Source organism: Scyliorhinus canicula, chromosome 14 (assembly GCF_902713615.1).
Source record: "Scyliorhinus canicula chromosome 14, sScyCan1.1, whole genome shotgun sequence".
Lineage (NCBI taxonomy): Eukaryota > Metazoa > Chordata > Chondrichthyes > Carcharhiniformes > Scyliorhinidae > Scyliorhinus > Scyliorhinus canicula.
Window position 1 is genome coordinate 940,718 of NC_052159.1, and position 22,001 is coordinate 962,718.

General features: G+C 52.5%; 1 protein-coding gene across 1 annotated transcript in view; it reads left to right on the top strand.

Moving 5' to 3' along the window:
- The first annotated feature begins 4,718 nt into the window (after nucleotides 1-4,718).
- LOC119977765 (dynein heavy chain domain-containing protein 1-like) overlaps nucleotides 4,719-22,001 on the top strand; it is a 459,774-nt gene continuing 442,491 nt past the window's right edge. The window contains exons 1-2 of the mRNA XM_038818968.1: nucleotides 4,719-4,768; nucleotides 9,399-9,535. Coding sequence (XP_038674896.1) covers nucleotides 9,448-9,535 — 88 coding nt within the window. The 5' untranslated portion in view covers nucleotides 4,719-4,768; nucleotides 9,399-9,447. The remainder of the gene's footprint in view (nucleotides 4,769-9,398; nucleotides 9,536-22,001) is intronic.

The window sequence follows — 22,001 nt, forward strand, 5'->3', positions numbered from 1 at the left end:
TGTCGAGCAAGGGAACCGTGGTTTACTAAGGAATTTGAAGCACTTGTCAAGAGGAAGAAGAAGGCTTATGTTAGGATGAGACATGAAGGCTCAGTTAGGGCACTTGAGAGTTACAAGTTAGCCAGGAAGGACCTAAAGGGAGAGTTAAGAAGAGCGAGGAGAGGACACGCCAAAGTCGTTGGCGGATAGGATCAAGGAAAACCTAAGGCTTTCTATAGGTATATCAGGAACAAAAGAATGACTCGAGTAAGATTAGGGCCAATCAAGGTTAGTAGTGAAAGTTGTGTGTGGAATCAGAGGAGATAGGGGAAGCATTAAATGGATATTTTCGTCAGTGTTTACACTGGAGAAAGACAATGTTGTCGAGGAGAACACTCAGGTTCAGTCGACCAGGCTAGATGGAATTGAGGTTCAAAAGGAGGAGGTGTTAGCAATTTTAGAAAATGTCAAAATAGATAAGTCCCCTGGGCCAGATGGGATTTATCCTAGGATTCTCTGGGAAGCCAGGGAGGAGATTGCTGAGCCTTTGTCCTTGATCTTTATGTCGTCTTTGTCGACAGGAATAGTGCCGGAAGACTGGAGGATAGCAAATGTTGTCCCCTTGTTCAAGAAGGGGAGTAGAGACAACCCTGGTAATTATAGACCTGTGAGCCTTACTTCGGTTGTGGGTAAAATGTTGGAAAAGGTTATAAGAGATAGGGTTTATAATCATCTTGAAAGAACAAGTTGATTAGCGATACTCAACACGGTTTTGTGAAGGGTAGGTCATGTCTCACAACCTTATTGAGTTTTTGAGAAGGTGACCAAACAGGTGGATCAGGGTAAAGCGGTTGATGTGTTGTATATGGATTTCAGTAAGGCGTTTGATAAGGTTCCCCACGGTAGCTATTGCAGAAAATAAGGAAGTATGGGATTGAAGGTGATTTAGCGGTTTGGATCAGTGATTGGCTAGCTGAAAGAAGACAGAGGGTGGTGGTTGATGGCAAATGTTCATCCTGGAGTTCAGTTACTAGTGGTGTACCGCAAGGATCTGTTTTGGGGCCACTGCTGTTGTCATTTTTATAAATGACCTGGAAGAGGGTGTAGAAGGATGGTTAGTAAATTTGCAGATGACACGAAGGTCGGTGGAGTTGTGGATAGTGCTGAAGGATGTTATAGGATACAGAGGGACATAGATAAGCTGCAGAGCTGGGCTGAGAGGTGGCAGATGGAGTTTAATGCGGAAAAGTGTGAGGTGGTTCACTTTGGAAGGAGTAACAGGAATGCAGAGTACTGGGCTAATGGCAAGATTCTTGGTAGTGTAGATGAACAGAGAGATCTCGGCATCCAGGTACATAAATCCCTGATAGTTGCCACCCAGGTTAATAGGGCTGTTAAGAAGGCATATGGTGTGCTAGCCTTTATCAGCAGGGGGATTGAGTTTCGGAGCCACAAGGTCATGCTGCAGCTGTACATAACTCTGGTGCGGCCGCACCTGGAGTACTGCGTGCAGTTCTGGTCACCACATTATAGGAAGGATGTGGAAGCTTTGGAAGGGTTCAGAGGAGATTTACTAGGATGTTGCCTGGTATGGAGGGAAGGTCTTACAAGGAAAGGCTCAGGGAATTGAGGTTGTTTTCGTTAGAGAGGAGAAGGCTGAGAGGTGACTTAATAGAGACATATAAGATAGTCAGAGGGTTAGATAGGGTGGACAGTGAGAGTCTTTTTCCTTGGATGGTGGTGACCAACACGAGGGGACATAGCTTTAAATTGAGGGGATATAGGACAGATGTCAGAGGCAGTTTCTTTACTCAGAGAGTAGTAGGGGTGTGGAACGCCCTGCCTGCAACAGTAGTAGACTCGCCAACTTTAAGGGCATTTAAGTCGTCACTGGATAGACATATGGATGAAAATGGAATAGTGTAGGTCAGATAGGCTTCAGATGGTTTCACAGGTCGGCGCAACATCGAGGGCCGAAGGGCCCGTACTGCGCTGTAATGTTCTATGTTCTATGCCCTATAGTAATATAGTTAGATGTTAAATAAAATCGTGTTGCATCTCATCAAGTGTTGGAAGCCCGTCTCGCTCTACACTGCATCAAACGCAGCCCACAAAGACCCAACTTATCCAACACATCAGAGTTCTTTGAGAAGGTAACGGGGAAGTTACACAAAGGAGAACTAGTGGATGTGATTTATTTAGACTTCCAGAAGGCCTTTGACAAGGTGCTGTACATGAGGCTATTAAATAAGTTAAGAGCCCATGGTGTATATCAAAGAGGGACGGGTAGTATTGAGGAAGCAGGCGGGCTACAGAAGGATTTGGACAGGCTAGGAGAGTGGGCAATGAACTGGCAGATGAAATACGTGGAAAAGTGTGAGGTTCTGCACTTTGGAAGGAGGAATGGAGGCATAGACTATTTTCTAAATGGGGAAATGCTTCGGAAATCAGAAGCACAAAGGGACTTGGGAGTCTTTGTTCAAGATTCTCTAAGGTGAACGTGCAGATTCAATCGGCAGTTAAGAAGGCAAATGCAATGTTAGCATTCATGTCGAGAGGGCTCGAATACAAGACCAGGGTTGTACTTCTGAGGCTGTATAAGGCTCTGGTCATTTGGAGTATTGTGAGCAGTTTTGGGCCTTGTATCTAAGGAAGGATGTGCTGGCCTTGGAAAGGGTCCAGAGGAGGTTCACAAGAATTATCCCTGGAATGAACAGCTTGTCGTTTGAGGAATGGTTGAGGACTCTGAGTCTGTATTTGTTGGAGTTTAGAAGGATGAGGGGGATCTTATTGAAACTTACAGGATACTGCGAGGCCTGGATAGAGTGGGCGTGGAAAAACTAGAACCAGAGGGCACAATCTCAGACTAAAGGGACGATCCTTTAAAACAGAGATCTTTTCCGCAGAAGGCTGTGGAGGCCAAATCACTGAGTGTCTTTAAGACAGAGATCGATAGGTTCTTGATTAATAAGGGGATCAGGGGTTATGGGAGGAGAATGGGGATGAGAAAATATCAGCCATGATTGAATGGCTGGGCAGACTTTATGTGCCAAGTGGCCTAATTCTGCTCCCATGACTTATGGCCTTTTACAAGGTGGAGAACAGACTTATATTCCCTTGAGGAATATAAGGAAAGTAGGAAGGAACTTAAGAAAGGAGTCAGGAGGGCTAAAAGGCGTCACAAAATGTCATTGGCAAACAGAATTAAGGAAAATACATGTATAAAAAGAGCAAAAGGGTAGCCAGGGAAAGTGTTGGCCCACTCAAGGACAGGGAAGGGAATCTATGCGTGGAGCCAGAGGAAATGGGGAGGTCCTAAATGAGTGCTTTGCATCAGTATTCACCAAAGAGAAGGAATTGGTGGATGATGAGTCTGGGGAAGGGTGAGAAGATAGTCTGGGTCACATTGAGATCCAAAAAGGAGGTCTTGGGCATCTTGAAAAACATTTAGATAAGTCTCCAGGGCCCGATGGGATCTACCCTAGAATACTGAGGGAGGCAAGGGAGGAAATTGCTGAGGCCTTGACAGAAATCTTCGTATCCTCTTTGCTACACGTGAAGTTGCAGAGGACTGGAGAATTGCTAATGCAGTTCCATTGTTTAAGAAGGGCAGCAGGGATAATCCAGGAAATGACAGGCCAGTGAATGTGCCTCCACCCATTTTAATTGTTTCCTCGTGTCCTTCCATCCACCAGTCCAACTTCTCTGGATTGGGGCCAAAGCCATTGCATTTTTTAGATCCTTGGTCCTCTCCTGTCGCTGGTTCCTAAACTCATCAACCAGGAAGCTAATTAATTTCTCTGACATCCATTGAAGGGCCCAGCCTCAGCAGAAGCCACCGCTGCCATGTTTCTTCTGCTGGAGTCTAAGAACTCCAGACTTTAGCAAGACTCCTTTGCCTGATTTCTGCTAGGAACTGCTTCAGCTTGGACATTGCACGAGACGGAGGGATCTTATTCACCCAAACTATTCCCGTTTCCTCCAAAAGAACCACCCATACATCTTGTGATCAAACCTGCCAACAAGGGTTGTTATCTGGCTACTGACCTCGACCGCGCAAAGTCTGAGCACAAACTCTCAGACACTTCCTCCGACTACCCCTTGGACCATGACCCCACCACCAAACATCAAGCCATTGTTTCCAGGATGGTCACTGACCTTATAGCCTTTGGGCCACAGCTCCCAACCTCATAGACCCCCAAACCCACGCAGCCCACTTTGACCTTCCTCCCAGAATCCATACAGGGGCGAGGATGGATGGTGGGGGGGGTGATGTGGAGGGATGAGGGGGGTGATGTGGGGGGTGGAGTATGGGGAGGCGGTGTGCTGGGGTGGCGGGTGTTGGGAGGGTGCGGGGTGATTTGGGGGGTGGGGGTGTGTGGGGGCGGTGGTGGGGTGGGGGTGTGATTTTGGGGGGGGGGGTTTGTGGTGGGGATGTGATGTGGTGACTGGGGGGATGGGGTGGGGGTGGAGTCTGGGGTGAGGGTGTGATGTGGGGGGGGCTTTGGGGGTGTGGCTGAGGGGGTGGGGCTGGGGGGGGGTTAGAGGTGATGTGGGGGTGGGTCTCTGAGTCACTCTGGGGAGCCCCGCCCTCCCAGTGAAGGGGACATTAGCGGTGCGCACCATCAAACCCAGCGCCCTGGGGGCGCGCACGGCACAGAACGCGAGACCCACGCGGGGGCGCGCACGGCACAGCACGCGAGACCCACGCGGGGGCGCGCACGCCGCCATAGCGACCAGCGGCGCCCTGACAACGGGGCCACAGAGAGAAGCGGGAGAGTCGGAGCCGGTAAACCCTGAGCCACATCCCCAAATCCCCCCAACCCGGCCCCTCCCCCTCACCCCCTCCCCCTCAGCCCGGCCCCTCCCCTCCCCCCTCATCCCCAGCCCCTCCCTCAGCCCCCCTCACCGCTCAGCCCCTCCCTCAGCCCCCCCTCCCTCAGCCCCCCCCTCCCTCAGCCCCTCCCTCAGCCCCCCCCTCCCTCAGCCCCCCCTCCCTCAGCCCCCCCCTCCCTCAGCCCCTCCCTCAGCCCCCCCTCCCTCAGCCCCCCCCTCCCTCAGCCCCCCCTCCCTCAGCCCCCCCCTCCCTCAGCCCCTCCCTCCCTCAGCCCCTCCCTCAGCCCCCCCTCCCTCAGCCCCCCCCTCCCTCAGCCCCTCCCTCAGCCCCTCCCTCCCTCAGCCCCCCCCTCAGCCCCTCCCTCCCTCAGCCCCCCCTCCGCCCCTCCCTCCCTCAGCCCCCCCCTCCCTCAGCCCCCCCCTCCCTCAGCCCCTCCCTCAGCCCCTCCCTCAGCCCCTCCCTCAGCCCCTCAGCCCCTCCCTCAGCCCCTCCCTCACCCCCCTCAGCCCCCACCCTCAGCCCCTCCCTCAGCCCCTCCCTCAGCCCCCACCCTCAACCCCCTCAGCCCCGACCCTCACCCCTCAGCCCTGCCTCACCACCTCCTCAACCCCTCACCCCCACCCTCCCTCCCTCCCTCCCTCAGCCCCTCCCTCCCTCAGCCCCTCCCTCCCTCAGCCCCTCCTTCCCTCAGCCCCTCCCTCCCCCAGCCCCTCCCTCCCCCAGCCCCTCCCTCCCCCAGCCCCTCCCTCAGCCCGGCCTAGCCCCTCAGCCCCAACCTTACCCCTCCCTCCCCCCACCCCTCACCCCTCCCTCGCCCCTCCACTCACCCCCCCCTCGCCCCTCCCCTCACCCCTCCCTCGCCCCTCCCCTCACCCCTCCCTCGCCCCTCCCCTCACCCCTCCCCCTCCCCTCCCCTCACCCCTCCCCCTCCCCTCACCCCTCCCTCCCCCTCCCCTCACCCCTCAGCCCTCTCTCAGCCTCTCCCTCACCCCCCCCTCACCCCCTCCTCACCCCCTCAACCCCTCCTCACCCCCTCACCCCATCCTCACCCCCTCCCTCACCCCCCTCAGCCCTCAGCCCCTCCCTCACCCCCTCAGCCCCTCCCTCACCCCCTCATCCCCTCCCTCACCCCCTCATCCCCTCCCTCACCCCCTCATCCCAGAGCTACACCTCCTCCCTCAGCCCGGCTCAGCCCCTCCCTCACCCCCCACCCTCACCCCCTCACCCCTCAGCCCCTCCCTCAGCCCCTCCCACACCCCCTCCTCACCCCCTAACCCCCGCCCTCACACCCGCCCTGACCCCCCTCAGCCCCTCCCTCACCCCCTCAGCCCAGAGCTACACGCCCTCCCTCAGACCAACTCCCTCAGTACTGACCCTCTGACAGTGCAGCACTCCCTCAGTACTGACCCTCTGACAGTGCGGCACTCCCTCAGTACTGACCCTCTGATAGTGCAGCACTCCCTCAGTACTGACCCTCTGACAGTGCGGCACTCCCTCAGCACTGACCCTCTGGCAGTGCAGCACTCCCTCAGTACTGACCCTCTGACAGTGCGGCACTCCCTCAGTACTGACCCTTTGACAGTGCAGCACTCCCTCAGTACTGACCCTCTGACAGTGCGGCACTCCCTCAGTACTGACCCTCTGACAGTGCAGCACTCCCTCAGTACTGACCCTCTGACAGTGCTGCACTCCCTCAGTACTGACACTCTGACAGTGCGGCGCTCCCTCAGTACTGACCCTCTGACAGTGCAGCGTTCCCTCAGTACTGACCCTCTGACAGTGCAGCGTTCCCTCAGTACTGACCCTCTGACAGTGCGGAACTCCCTCAGTACTGACCCTCTGACAGTGCGGCGCTCCCTCAGTACTGACCCTCTGATAGTGCGGCACTCCCTCAGTCCAGACCCTCTGACAGCGCAGCACTCCCTCAGTACTGACCCTCTGACAGTGCGGCACTCCCTCAGTACTGACCCTCTGACAGTGCGGCACTCCCTCAGTCCAGACCCTCTGACAGTGCAGCACTCCCTCAGTACTGACCTTCTGGCAGTGCAGCACTCCCTCAGTTCTGACCCTCTGACAGTGCGGAACTCCCTCAGTACTGACACTCTGACAGTGCGGCACTCCCTCAGTACTGACCCTCTGACAGTGCGGCGCTCCCTCAGTACTGACCCTCTGACAGTGCGGCACTCCCTCAGTACTGACCCTCTGACAGTGCAGCACTCCCTCAGTACTGACCCTCTGACAGTGCTGCACTCCCTCAGTACTGACACTCTGACAGTGCGGCACTCCCTCAGTACTGACCCTCTGACAGTGCGGCGCTCCCTCAGTACTGACCCTCTGACAGTGTAGCACTCCCTCAGTACTGACCCTCTGACAGTGCGGCACTTCCTCAGTACTGACCCTCTGACAGTGCAGCGTTCCCTCAGTACTGACCCTCTGACAGTGCAGCATTCCCTCAGTACTGACCCTCTGACAGTGCAGAACTCCCTCAGTACTGACCCTCTGACAGTGCGGCGCTCCCTCAGTACTGACCCTCTGACAGTGCAGCGTTCCCTCAGTACTGACCCTCTGACAGTGCGGAACTCCCTCAGTACTGACCCTCTGACAGTGCAGCACTCCCTCAGTACTGACCCTCTGACAGTGCAGCACTCCCTCAGTACTGACCCTCTGACAGTGCAGCACTCCCTCAGTACTGACCCTCTGACAGTGCGGCGCTCCCTCAGTACTGACCCTCTGATAGTGCGGCACTCCCTCAGTCCAGACCCTCTGACAGCGCAGCACTCCCTCAGTACTGACCCTCTGACAGTGCGGCACTCCCTCAGTACTGACCCTCTGACAGTGCGGCACTCCCTCAGTCCAGACCCTCTGACAGTGCAGCACTCCCTCAGTACTGACCTTCTGGCAGTGCAGCACTCCCTCAGTTCTGACCCTCTGACAGTGCGGAACTCCCTCAGTACTGACACTCTGACAGTGCGGCACTCCCTCAGTACTGACCCTCTGACAGTGCGGCGCTCCCTCAGTACTGACCCTCTGACAGTGCGGCACTCCCTCAGTCCAGACCCTCTGACAGCGCAGCACTCCCTCAGTACTGACCCTCTGACAGTGCGGCACTCCCTCAGTACTGACCCTCTGACAGTGCGGCACTCCCTCAGTCCAGACCCTCTGACAGCGCAGCACTCCCTCAGTACTGACCCTCTGACAGTGCAGCACTCCCTCAGTACTGACCCTCTGACAGTGCAGCACTCCCTCAGTACTGACCCTCTGACAGTGCGGCACTCCCTCAGTACTGACCCTCTGACAGTGCAGCACTCCCTCAGTACTGACCCTCTGACAGTGCGGCGCTCCCTCAGTACTGACCCTCTGACAGTGTAGCACTCCCTCAGTACTGACCCTCTGACAGTGCGGCACTCCCTCAGTACTGACCTTCTGGCAGTGCAGCACTCCCTCAGTACTGACCCTCTGACAGTGCAGCATTCCCTCAGTACTGATCCTCTGACAGTGCGGCACTCCCTCAGTTCTGACCCTCTGACAGTGCAGCACTCCCTCAGCACTGACCCTCTGACAGTGCGGCACTCCCTCAGTACTGACCCTCTGACAGTGCAGCACTCCCTCAGTACTGACCCTCTGACAGTGCGGCGCTCCCTCAGTACTGACCCTCTGACAGTGTAGCACTCCCTCAGTACTGACCCTCTGACAGTGCGGCGCTCCCTCAGTACTGACCCTCTGACAGTGTAGCACTCCCTCAGTACTGACCCTCTGACAGTGCGGCACTCCCTCAGTACTGACCCTCTGACAGTGCAGCGTTCCCTCAGTACTGACCCTCTGACAGTGCGGCACTCCCTCAGTACTGACCCTCTGACAGTGCGGCACTCCCTCAGTCCAGACCCTCTGACAGCGCAGCACTCCCTCAGTACTGACCCTCTGACAGTGCAGGCACTCCCTCAGTACTGACCCTCTGACAGTGCGGCGCTCCCTCAGTACATGACCCTCTGACAGTGCAGCACTCCCTCAGTACTGACCCTCTGGACAGTGCGGCACTCCCTCAGTACTGACCCTCTGACAGTGCGGAACTCCCTCAGTACTGACCCTCTGACAGTGTAGCACTCCCTCAGTACAGACCCTCTGACAGTGCAGCACTCCCTCAGTACTGACCCTCTGACTGTGTGGGGCTCCCTCAGTACTGACCCGTTGTGTTTGGTGTGGTCTTTGTATTCCGGATTGTCAGAGTTACAGTTGAAGTGCCATCGAGCAAGCTATCATTTTGCTGATAGTCTTCGGCTGTTATTTCAAATATTATCTCCTTCCAGTAATACTAGATTTGTCCGTTTTTGAGATGGGAGTGTTTAATGTGGCTGAGCAAAGGATTGTTGGGACTTTATTAACCGGGATTGAGAGTCTACTCAATCCTGATTGTGTGAGAAAATGAAATGAGAGTTATATTTTGTCCTGTTATTACCCCTTGTTTGTTATTATTGGACTCTGTTGAATGTTGTGTGTTTGTCTTTAGCTGCGTGCTCTATTCCTGCTCTGCTGTGTTTAGCAATGTTGGTAATAATCGGATATTGTTGTGCTCTCTCACTTGCAGATTGCTAAATCGTGCACTGTTCCAGTTGAATTGCTGACCTTTGATAATCATGGCTTCCGCAGACGATGCTTCCTCATTGACCCAGGACAAACTACCTTCAATCTCAGTTGCAGAGAATTTGGAGCTCATTGGTGCTGGTACGGTAATTCATTCTGCATTGTCCAGTGTACCTTGGGCATGACAGATATTACATGCCATCTAAACGTGGACAGTATTGGGGTGTTGATAGAGTCATAGAATCATTCAGCGCAGATGGAGACCACTCAGCCCATCATGTCGGTGCTAGCTCATTGAAAGAGTTATACAAGTAATCCTCCTCTCTCCTCTCTTTCACCTGAGCCCTGTAAAATAATCCCTTTCAACTATCTTTTAAAAAAATATTTTCAATAAAAATTTGAATTATTACAAACAGGACATTAACAACACAACAGTATAATGAAAGGACAAAATCACACAGAGATTTCAGCGAGGCAAAAGCCAGAGCGTCCGCCTTCACCCCGGTCTGCAGCCCCGGCCAGTCCCACACCCCGAAAATGGCCACCAACGGACAAGGCTCCAGATCCATATTGAGAATCGGTAACATGGTGTTCAAGAAGGAGACCCAAAAGAGTTGGCATGAGCAGAGCATATGGGTGTGGTGAGTGGGCCCCTGAGAGAATCACACAAATTTGTCCATCACTCCCGGGAAGAACGCACTCACCCTTGCCCTGATTAGATGAGTTCCATGCACCACCTTGAGCTGAATCAGACTGAGCCACGTGCAGGAGGAAGTGGAGTTCATCCTGCGAAGGGCCTCGCACCGCACCTCTTCATCCAGAATAGAACCGAGCTCCCCCCCACCCATGTTGCTCTCACCTGGGCCAGCGACCCTCCCTCCATTGACATGATCCGCCCAGAGATATTTGAAATACTCTCCCATTGAGGCCAGAACATATTGCCTCTCCCAGATCCCCAAAGCTCCCCAGGCCCTTTCCCCTCAATGACTCAAATGTCACATCCAGACTCGGCAAATCAAACAAATGATTACCGCAGGTGGGGGCTGATAGCAACAGGGGGCTCAGTTTGTAATGCTGCCTAAACTGCTTCCATATCCGGAAAGCAGAGATCACTACCTGGTTCGAGGAACTGTGAGTTTACTGTGAGATGTGGCAGGTCCGGGAGGCTTCCAGTGTCCCGGATGGCTTCATCAGCAGAAAGTGCACCCAACTGGAGCTCCTAACAGACCGCATGGTTCAGTTGGAGCAGCAGTTAGATGCACTTAGGAGCATGCAGGTGGCGGAAAGCATCATAGATAGCAGTTATATAAATGTGGTCACACCCAAGGTGCAGGCAGAGAAATGGGTGACCACCAGAAGGGGCAGGCAGTCAGTGCAGGAATCCCCTGTGGTTGTCCCCCTCTCGAACAGGTATACCCCTTTGGATACTGTCGGGGGGGGAATAGCCTATCAGGGAAAACAGCAGCAGCCAGAGCAGTGTCACCACGGCTGGCTCTGATGTTCAGAAGGGAGGGTCAAAGCGCAGAAGAGCAATAGTTACAGGGGACTCTATAGTCAGGGGCCACAGATAGGCGCTTCTGTGGACGTGAAAGAGACTCCAGGATGGTATGTTGCCTCCCTGGTGTCAGGGTCCAGGATGTCTCAGAACGGGTAGCGGGCATCCTGAAGGGGGAGGGCAAACAGGCAGAGGTCGTTGTACATATTGGTACTAACGACATAGGCAGGAAGGGGCATGAGGTCCTGCAGCAGGAGTTCAGGGAGCTAGGAAGAAAGTTAAAAGACAGGACCTCTAGGGTTGTAATCTCAGGATTACCCTGTGCCACGTGCCAGTGATGCTAGAAATAGGAAGATAGAGCAGCTAAGCACGTGGCTAAACAGCCGGTGCAGGAGGGAGGGTTTCCGTTATTTGGACCACTGGGAGCTCTTCCGGGGCAGGTGTGACCTGTGTAAGAAGGACGGGTTGCATCTAAACTGGAGAGGCATAAATATCCTGGCCGCAAGGTTTGCTAGTGGCACACGGGGAGGGTTTAAACTAGTCTGGCAGGGGGTGGGTACCGGAGCAATAGGTCAGAAGGTGAAAGCATTGAGGGAGAACTAGGGAATAGGGCCAGTATGGCTCTGAGGCAGAGCAGACAGGGAGATGTTGCTGAACACAGCGGGTCTGGTGGCCTGAAGTGCATATGTTTTAATGCAACATGTTTTTATGCAAGAAGTATTACGGGTAAGGCAGATGAACTTAGAGCTTGGGTTAATTCTTGGAACTATGATGTTGTTGCCATTACAGAGACCTGGTTGAGGGAAGGACAGGATTGGCAGCTAAACGGTCCAGGGTTTAGATGTTTCAGGCAGGATAGAGGGGGATGCAAAAGGGGTGGCGGAGTTGCGCTACTGGTTAGGGAGAATATCACAGCTGTACTACGGGAGGACACCTCAGAGGGCAGTGAGGCTATATGGGTAGAGATCAGGAATAAGAAGGGTGCAGTCACAATGTTGGGGGTTTACTACAGACCTCCCAACAGCCAGCGGGAGATAGAGGAGCAGATAGGTAGACAGATTTTGGAAAAGAGTAAAAACAACAGGGTTGTTGTGATGGGAGACTTCAACTTCCCCAATATTGACTGGGACGCACTTAGTGCTAGGGGCTTAGACGGGGCAGAGTTTGTAAGGAGCATCCAGGAGGGCTTCTTAAAACAGTATGTAGACAGTCCAACTAGGGAAGGGGCTGTACTGGACCTGGTATTGGGAAATGAGCCCGGCCAGGTGATAGAAGTTTCAGTAGGGGAGCATTTCGGGAACAGTGACCACAATTCAGTAAGTTATAAAGTGCTGATGGACAAGGATAAGAGTGGTCCTAGGGTGAATGTGCTAAATTGGGGGAAGGTTAATTATAACAATATTAGGCGGGAACTGAAGAACCTAGATTGGGGGAGGATGCTTGAGGGTAAATCAATATCTGACATGTGGGAGGCTTTCAAATGTCAGTTGAAAGGAATTCAGGACCGGCATGTTCCTGTGTGGAAGAAGGATAAATACAGCAAATTTCAGGAACCTTGGATAACGAGAGATATTGTAGGCCTCATCAAAAATAAAAAGGAGGCATTTGTCAGGGCTAGAAGGCTGGGAACAGACGAAGCCTGTGTGGAATATAAGAAAAGTAGGAAGGAACTTAAGCAAGGAGTCAGGAGGGCTAGAAGGGGTCACGAAAAGTCATTGGCAAATAGGGTTAAGGAAAATCCCAAGGCTTTTTACACGTACATAAAAAGCAAGAGGGTAGCCAGGGAAAGGGTTGGCCCACTGAAGGATAGGCAAGGGAATCTATGTGTGGAGCCAGAGGAAATGAGCGAGGTACTAAATGAATACTTTGCATCAGTATTCACCAAATAGAAGGAATTGGTGAATGTTGAGTCTGGAGAACAGTAAGAAGTCTTACAACACCAGGTTAAAGTCCAACAGGTTTGTTTCAAACACGAGCTTTCGGAGCACGGCTCCTTCTTCAGGTGAATGGAAAGGCTTGTTCCAGAAATGTTTATATAGACACAGTCAGAGATGCCCCGGAATGCGAGCACCTGCAGGCAATCAAATCATCAAAGATGCAGAGAGAGAGGTAACTCCAGGTTAAAGAGGTGTGAATTGTCCCAAGCCAGTTCAGTCGGTAGGCCTCTGCAAGTCCAGGCTTGTTGGTGGGGGCCGAATGTAATGCGACATGAATCCCAGATCCCGGTTGAGTCCGCATTCATGCGTGCGGAACTTAGCTATAAGTTTTTGCTCAGCAATTTTGCGTTGTCGCGTCTCCTGAAGGCCTCCTTGTAGAATGCTGACCCGGAGATCAGAGGCTGAATGTCCTTGACTGCTGAAGTGTTCCCCAACTGGAAGGGAACAGTCCTGCCTGTTGATAGTCGCACGATGCCCGTTTATTCATTGTCGCAGTGTCTGCATGGTCTCGCCAATGTACCACGCTTCGGGACATCCTTTCCTGCAGCGTATGAGGTAGACTACATTGGTCGAGTCGCACGAGTATGCGCCGCGTACCTGGTGGGTGGTGTTTCCACGTGTAATGGTGGTGTCCATGTCGATGATCTGGCATGTCTTGCAGAGATTACCCTGGCAGGGTTTTGTGGTGTTGTGGTTGCTGTTCTGAAGGCTGGGTAATTTGCTGCAAACAATGGTTTGTTTGAGGTTGCGCGGTTGTTTGAAGGCCAGTAGTGGGGGTGTGGGGATGACCTTGGCAAGATGTCCATCCTCGCTGATGATGTGTTGGAGGCTGCGAAGAAGATGTCGTAGTTTCTCCGCCCCAGGAAAGTACTGGACGACGAAGGGTACTCTGTCAGTGGTGTCCCGTGTTTGTCTTCTGAGGAGGTCGGTGCGGTTTTTTGCTGTGGCGCGGTGGAACTGTCGATCAATGAGTCGAGCGCCATATCCCGTTCGTACGAGGGCATCTTTCAGCATCTGTAGGTGTCTGTTGCGCTCCTCCTTGTCTGAGCAGATCCTGTGTATACGGAGGGCTTGTCCATAGGGGATGGCTTCTTTAATGTGTTTCGGGTGAAAGCTGGAGAAGTGGAGCATCGTGAGATTATCTGTGGGCTTGCGGTAAAGCGAGGTGCTGAGGTGACCGTCCTTGATGGAGACGAGTGTGTCCAAGAATGGAACTGAATTTGGAGAATAGTCCATGGTGAGTTTGATGGTGGGATGGAACTTATTGATGTCATCGTGTAGTCGTTTCAGTGATGTCTCGCCGTGGGTCCAAAGGAAAAAAATGTCATCGATGTATCTGGTGTATAGCATCGGTTGAAAGTCCTGTGTGGTGAGGAAGTCCTGTTCAAACTTGTGCATGAAGATGTTGGCATATTGAGGTGCAAATTTGGTCCCCATGGCTGTTCCGTGCGTCTGGATGAAGAATTTGTTGTCGAAGGTGAAGACGTTGTGGTCTAGAATGAAACGGATGAGTTGCAGAATTGCGTCTGGAGATTGGCAGTTGTCGGTGTTGAGGACTGAGGCTGTTGCAGCAATGCCGTCGTCATGGGGGATGCTGGTGTAGAGTGCCGAGACATCCATTGTGACGAGGAATGTTCCTGGTTCAACTGGTCCATGGGTGCTGAGTTTCTGTAGGAAGTCCGTCGTGTCGCGACAGAAGCTGGGTGTACCTTGTACGATGGGTTTCAAGATGCCCTCGATGTGGCCAGAGAGGTTCTCACACAGGGTCCCATTGCCTGAAACGATAGGACGGCCTGGTGTGTTGGCCTTGTGTATTTTCGGGAGGCAGTAGAGATCTCCAGTGCGGGGATTACGTGGGATGAGAGCACGTAGGGTGTTCTGAAGGTCTGGATCTAAGGTCTTGATCAGTCTGCTGAGTTGGCGGATGTGTTCCTTGGTTGGATCTGCGGGTAACTGCCTGTAGTGTTCCTGGTTGTCGAGTTGTCGGTATACTTCTTTGCAGTAGTCTGTTCTGTTCAGTATGACGGTGGCCCCTCCTTTGTCTGCTGGTTTGATGACGATGTTGCGGTTGGTCTTGAGAGTGCGGATGGCGTTGCGTTGTGCTTGGGTGACGTTTGAGGCTGCCTTGTGATTGCGAGTGATGAATCTGGCATTGACACGACTTCTGACGGCTTGAGCATACATGTCGAGTCTAGGGCAGCGGCCTTCCGGAGGGGTCCAATTTGACTCTTTCCTTTTCGGTTGCTGCACTGCAGATCTCGCGGTCTGCTGTTCCGGTTCATTGGTCGTGTCCCTGGGTTTCGATGTCGGCCTCTTGGGGTCTGTGGAAGAATTCCCGGAGCCTCATTCGCCTGATGAATTCCTCCGTATCTGCCGCGAGACTGATGGGGTCCATTTTGGTGGTGGTGCAGAAATTGAGCCCTCTGCTGAGGACTTCGATTTCGTCTGGTTGAAGGGTGTAGTCTGACAAGTTGACAATGGATTTCCCTGTATTGTTTTCGACTGTTGTACCGGGAGAAGCTTGATTGCTGCTGGTGGTGATGCCAAGTTTCTCAAGCTTCCTGTTCTTGGTGTGCATGTAGGTGGCATAGTATTGCTGTCTCATCTGTTTGGCGGTGTTCCGCAGCTGGTCTGCTGTGTCCTGAGCGCAAGTTGAGAATATGGCCTCTCTCTTGGTTTCCAGGTTGCGTCGACTGCTGTAGAGTTGGTGTACGAGGTGTTTGAGGAGTGTGACAGAGGTGCGGTGGCAGAGTCTTTCAGCGTAGTCTGTGTTGTAAGTCGACTTGAGTGGGTTTTTGATCTGTAGTCCTTTCGGGATCTTGTCTGCTTTTTTGCATCTTTGTAGAAACTGAATGTCAGTGTCTATATGCGCGATCTTCCTGGAGATCCTCTCCACTTTGAGCCGGCAGTTTGCGGTGTCAATGGTAGCCATGATGTGGAGATGCCGGCGTTGGACTGGGGTGAGCACAGTAAGAAGTCTTACAACACCAGGTTAAAGTCCAACAGGTTTGTTTCAAACACGAGCTTTCGGAGCACGGCTCCTTCTTCAGGTGAATGGAAAGGCTTGTTCCAGAAATGTTTATATAGACACAGTCAGAGATGCCCCGGAATGCGAGCACCTGCAGGCAATCAAATCATCAAAGATGCAGAGAGAGAGGTAACTCCAGGTTAAAGAGGTGTGAATTGTCCCAAGCCAGTTCAGTCGGTAGGCCTCTGCAAGTCCAGGCTTGTTGGTGGGGGCCGAATGTAATGCGACATGAATCCCAGATCCCGGTTGAGTCCGCATTCATGCGTGCGGAACTTAGCTAGTCTGGAGAAGGGTGTGTAGACAGCCTGGGTCACATTGAGATCTAAAAAGACAAGATGTTGGGCATCTTGAAAAATATTACGGTAGATAGGTCCCCAGGGCCTGATGGGATCTACCCCAGAATACTGAAGGAGGCGAGACAGGAAATTGCTGAGGCCTTGACAAAGATCTTTGGATCCTCACTGTCTTCAGGTGATGTCCCGGAGGACTGAAGAATAGCCAATGTTGTTCCTTTGTTTAAGAAGGGTAGCAAGGATAATCCAGGGAGCTACAGGCCGTGAGCCTTACATCAGTGGTAGGGAAATTACTGGAGAGAATTCTTCGAGACAGGATCTACTCCCATTTGGAAGCAAATGGATGTATTAGCAAGAGGCAGCACGGTTTTGTGAAGGGAAGGTCGTGTCTCACTAACTTGATAGAGTTTTTCAAAGAGGTCACAAAGATGATTGATGCAGGTAGGGCAGTGGATGTTGTCTATATGGACTTCAGTAAGGCCTTTGACAAGGTCCCTCATGGTAGACTGGTACAAAAGTCACACGGGATCAGGGATGAGCCGGCAAGGTTGATACAAAACTGGCTAGGTCATAGAAGGCAGAGAGTAGCAATGGAAGGGTGCTTTTCTAATTGGAGGGCTGTGACTAGTGGTGTTCCATAGGGATCAGTGCTGAGACCTTTGCTGTTCGTAGTATATATAATTGATTTGGAGGAAAATGTAACTGGTCTGATTAGTAAGTTTGCAGACGACACAAAGGTTGGTGGAATTGCGGATAGCGATGAGGAATGTCAGAGGGTACAGCAGGATTTAGATCGTTTGGAGACTTGGGCGGAGAGATGGCAGATGGAGTTTAATCCGGACAAATGTGAGGTAATGCATTTTGGAAGGTCTAATGCAGGTAAGGAATATACAGTGAATGGTAGAACCCTCAAGAGTATTGAAAGTCAGAGAGATCTAGGTGTACAGGTCCACAGGTCACTGAAAGGGGCAACATAAGTGGAGACGATAGTCAAGAAGGCATATGGCATTGAGTATAAGAATTGGCAAGTCATGTTAGAAATTTAGTTAGGCCACACTTGGAGTATGGTGTTCAATTCTGGTCGCCACACTACCAGAAGGATGTGAAGGATTTAGAGAGGGTGCAGAAGTGATTTACCAGGATGTTGCCTGGTATGGAGGGCATTAGCTATGAGGAGGGGTGGAATAAACTCGGTTTGTTCTCACTGGAACGACGGAGGTTGAGGGGCGACCTGATAGAGGTCTACATGAGGGGCATAGACAGAGTGGATCGTCAGAGGCTTTTCCCCAGGGTAGAGGGGTCAATTACTAGGGGGCATAGGTTTAAGGTGAGAGGGGCAAGGTTTAGAGTAGATGCACGAGGCAAGTTTTTTTACACAGAGGGTAGTGGGTGCCTGGAACTCTCTGCCGGAGGAGGTGGTGGAAGCAGGGACGATAGTGATATTTAAGGGGCATCTTGATTAATACATGAATAGGATGGGAATAGAGGGATACGGAGCCAGGAAGTGTAGAAGATTGTAGTTTAGTCGGGCAGCATCGTTGGCACGGGCTTGGAGGGCCGAAGGGCCTGTTCCTGTGCTGTACTTTTCTTTGTTCTTTGTCCTCTTGTCCTATACCTTGGGTGTGGTTACCTCCCTGTAACTCTTCTCTATAACACCCTCTGCCTTCCGAATGATCCGAAGTTCATCCGGCTCCAGCTCCAGTTCCCTAACACGGTTTCTGAGCAGCAGGAGTTTGGTGCACTTCCCGCAGGTATAGTCAGCGGGTATACCAGTGATATCCCTCACCACCCACATCCTACAGGAGGAGCATGGAACTGCCCTAGCCTCCATCCCCTCTTACCTTACAGAATATAGCTGCACTGTGGAGTAACTGGAACTCCGCCTTCCGACTCTGCTCCCAGTCAGCTATAGTCTCTGTAAACACCCGGCCCCCTTCACGCTATTTGAGGAAATGTAGAAAATGAAATGAAAGGAGCACCTTCCTCCCTCCTCACTTAACTCCCTCAGTCACCAAACCCTCACTACAGCACTGAAATGCACCCAAATTCAGCACTCCCTCAGTCCCCAAACCCTCGTGATAGCACTCAAATGCACCCAAATTCAGCACTCCCTCAGTCACCAAACTCTCACTATAGCACTCAAATGCACCCAAATTCAGCACTCCCTCAGTCCCTAAACTCTCACTATAGCACTCAAATGCACCCAAATTCAGCACTCCCTCAGTCCCTAAACTCTCACTATAGCACTCAAATGCACCCAAATTCAGCACTCCCTCAGTCACCAAACTCTCGCTATAGCACTCAAATGCACCCAAAGTCAGCACTCAGTGCAAACAAAGTCAGCACTGTAGCTGGCTCACTTTTGCACTGTGAATCAAGCCTCTGAAAACTGGCCTAATCCAATTAACTAATTAACAAGTTCCAGCTGAAAGTAGCTACAAGTAGAACCTTTGTTTAAAGCTCATTGAAATTCACCTTCTTCTCAACCAAACAGCAACTTTTAAGTTAATTAACTAAATGAAAGAAAGACTAGACTTTAGATAAAAATTAAAAATAAACCCTTAATATCCCTCAGTCACTTGTATAATTTAACCCATGAAGCAGAGGCCAATCATGGGCCACCCAGATTCCAGATAAACGGAGCTACCTAGTAAGACGAAAAGGCAACACCCCCAGATTGGAGGCTCCCCTCCCCAGTTTCAGTTTGTATCCTGAATAATAATAATCTTTATTGCCACATTAACACTGCAATGAAGTTACTGTGTAAAGCCCCTGGTCACCACATTCCGGCGCCTGTTCAGGTACACAGAGGGAGAATTCAGAATGTCCAATTCACCTAACAGCACGTCTTTCGGGACTTGTCGGGGGGAAATTGGAACACCCAGAGGATACCCACGCAGACACTGGGAGAACAGACAGTGACCCAAGCCGGGAATCGAACCAGGGACCCTGGCACTGTGAAGCAAGAGTGCTAACCACCGTGGTACCGTGCTTGCCTTCTCCCTGCACTCATAAACCACTCCCCTAGTGCACCATAGCTGGCCCACTGCCTTCACTGTGGCCACCAGATCAAACTGTGTTTGCAGCTGCTTCCTAGTCGCTACACCTCAGGGGTTGGCTTATCTGAATCCCGGCGATTCATCTCCAAAATTACACCCACCAGTCACTACCACTATCCATCTCTGAGACCAAATTACACCCACCAGTCACTACCACTATCCATCTCTGAGACCAAATTACACCCACCAGTCACTACCACTATCCATCTCTGAGACCAAATTACACCCACCAGTCACTACCACTATCCATCTCTGAGACCAAATTACACCCACCAGTCACTACCACTATCCATCTCTGAGACCAAATCCACAAAGTGTGGAGCATGGTCAGAAAGTAGTATTGCTGTATATTCTGGGTTTTTTTTACCAAGAGAGTCAGGATCTCCCCATTCGAAAGCAATCGATCCTGGAGCATACTCTTTTTTTAAAAAATAATTTTTATTGGAATTTTTTACAGAAAATATAAAAATATAACAACAAGTATAGCAACAAGCAGTAATATGCAACTAACAGCCCCATAACACCCACAATTCCCCCCAAACCGTAACATCACATGTATCACACTCCCCACACCCCCCCCCCCCCCCCAACAAGAGAACTTAACCATAAATTAAAATTAAATAAATCAAATTTAAATAAAATAAGCCAACATAATCAACGTCCCCCCCTCCCCCCCCCGGGTTGCTGCTGCTACTGTCCCAGTACCCTATCGTTGAGCCAGAAAGTCGAGGAAAGGTTGTCACCGTTTAAAGAACCCTTGTACCGATCCTCTCAGGGCGAATTTAACCTTCTCCAGCTTAATGAAACCCGCCATGTCATTGATCCAGGTCTCCACGCTTGGGGGCCTCGCGTCCTTCCACTGTAGCAAAATCCTTCGCCGGGCTACTAGGGACGCAAAGGCCAGCACACCGGCCTCTTTCGCCTCCTGCACTCCCAGCTCCACCCCAACCCCAAAAATCACGAGTCCCCATCCTGGCTTGACCCTGGATCCTACCACCCTCGACACCGTCCTCGCCACCCCCTTCCAGAACTCCTCCAGTGCCGAGCATGCCCAGAACATATGGGCATGGTTCGCTGGACTCCCCGAGCACCTGACACACCTGCCTTCACCCCCAAAGAACCTACTCATCCTCGTCCCAGTCATGTGGGCCCGGTGTAGCACCTTGAATTGGATGAGGCTAAGCCGCGCACATGAGGCTAAGCCGCGCACATGAGGAGGAAGAATTAACCCTCTCCAGGGCATCAGCCCATGTCCCGTCTTCGATCTGTTCCCCCAGTTCCCCCTCCCACTTCGTTTTCAGCTCCTCTACTGACGCCTCTTCCACCTCCTGCATAACCTTGTAGATATCGGATATCTTCCCCTCCCCGACCCAGACCCCCGAGAGCACCCTGTCACTCAACCCCCTCACGGGAAGCAAAGGGAATCCCTCCACCTGCCGACTAGCAAATGCCTTTACCTGCAGATACCTGAACATGTTCCCCGGGGGGAGCCCAAATTTCTCCTCCAACTCCCCCAGGCTCGCAAACCTTCCGTCGATAAACAGGTCCCTCAGCTGTCTAATGCCCGCTCTTTTACCATCCCTGAAATCCCCCATCCATGTTCCCCGGGACGAACCTATGGTTCCCCCCTAACGGAGCCTCCATCGAGCCCCCCACTGCTCCCCTATGTCGCCTCCACTGCCCCCAAATCTTGAGGGTAGCCGCCACCACCGGACTCGTGGTATACCTCGTGGGAGGGAGCGGCCACGGCGCCGTTACCAGGGCCCCCAGGCTTGTATCCCCATAGGACGCTCTCTCCATCCGTTTCCATGCTGCCCCCTCCCCCTCCATCACCCACTTATGCACCATCGACACGTTGGCTGCCCAGTAGTACCCCGAGAGGTTGGGCAAAGCCAGCCCCCCCCCCCTCTCTACTCCGCTCCAAGAAGACCCTCTTCACCCTCGGAGTGCCATGCGCCCAAACAAATCCCATGATGCTGCTGATCACCCTTTTAAAAAAGGCCCTAGGGATAAAGATGGGCAAGCACTGGAAGAGGAACAAGAACCTCTGGAGAACCGTCATTTTGACGGATTGCACTCTGCCCGCCAGCGATAGCGGCACCATGTCCCACCTTTTAAATTCCTCCTCCATCTGTTCCACTAGTCTGGTGAAGTTAAGCTTATGAAGAGCCCCCCAACTTCTGGCCACCTGCACCCCCAGGTACCTGAAACTCTTCACTGCCCTCCTGAAGGGAAGCCTCCCAATTCCCTCCTCCTGATCTCCCGGGTGCACTACAAATACCTCGCTCTTTCCTCAGTTTAGCTTATAGCACGAGAAGCCCCCAAATTCGCTAATAGCTCCATCACCCCCGGCATTCCCCCCTCTGGGATCCACCACATATAACAGCAGGTCGTCCGCATACAGCGATACCCGGTGCTCCCCCCCCCCCCCCCCCCCCCCCCGCACCAGACCCCTCCACTTCCCTGACTCCCTCAACGCCATAGCCAGCGGTTCAATCGCCAGTGCAAAGAGCAGGGGGGACAGGGGACACCCCTGCCTGGTCCCACGATGGAGCCTAATATACTCCGATCTCCTTCCATTTGTAACTACACTCGCCATCGGCACCGCGTAAAGCAGCCTCACCCATTTGATGAATCCCTCCCCAAATCCAAACCTCTCCAGCACCTCCCACAGGCACCCCCACTCAACTCTATCAAACACCTTCTCTGCGTCCAGCGCCACCACTATCTCCGCCTCCCCCTCCACTGCCGGCATCATGATAACATTGAGCAGTCTCCGCACATTCGTGTTGAGC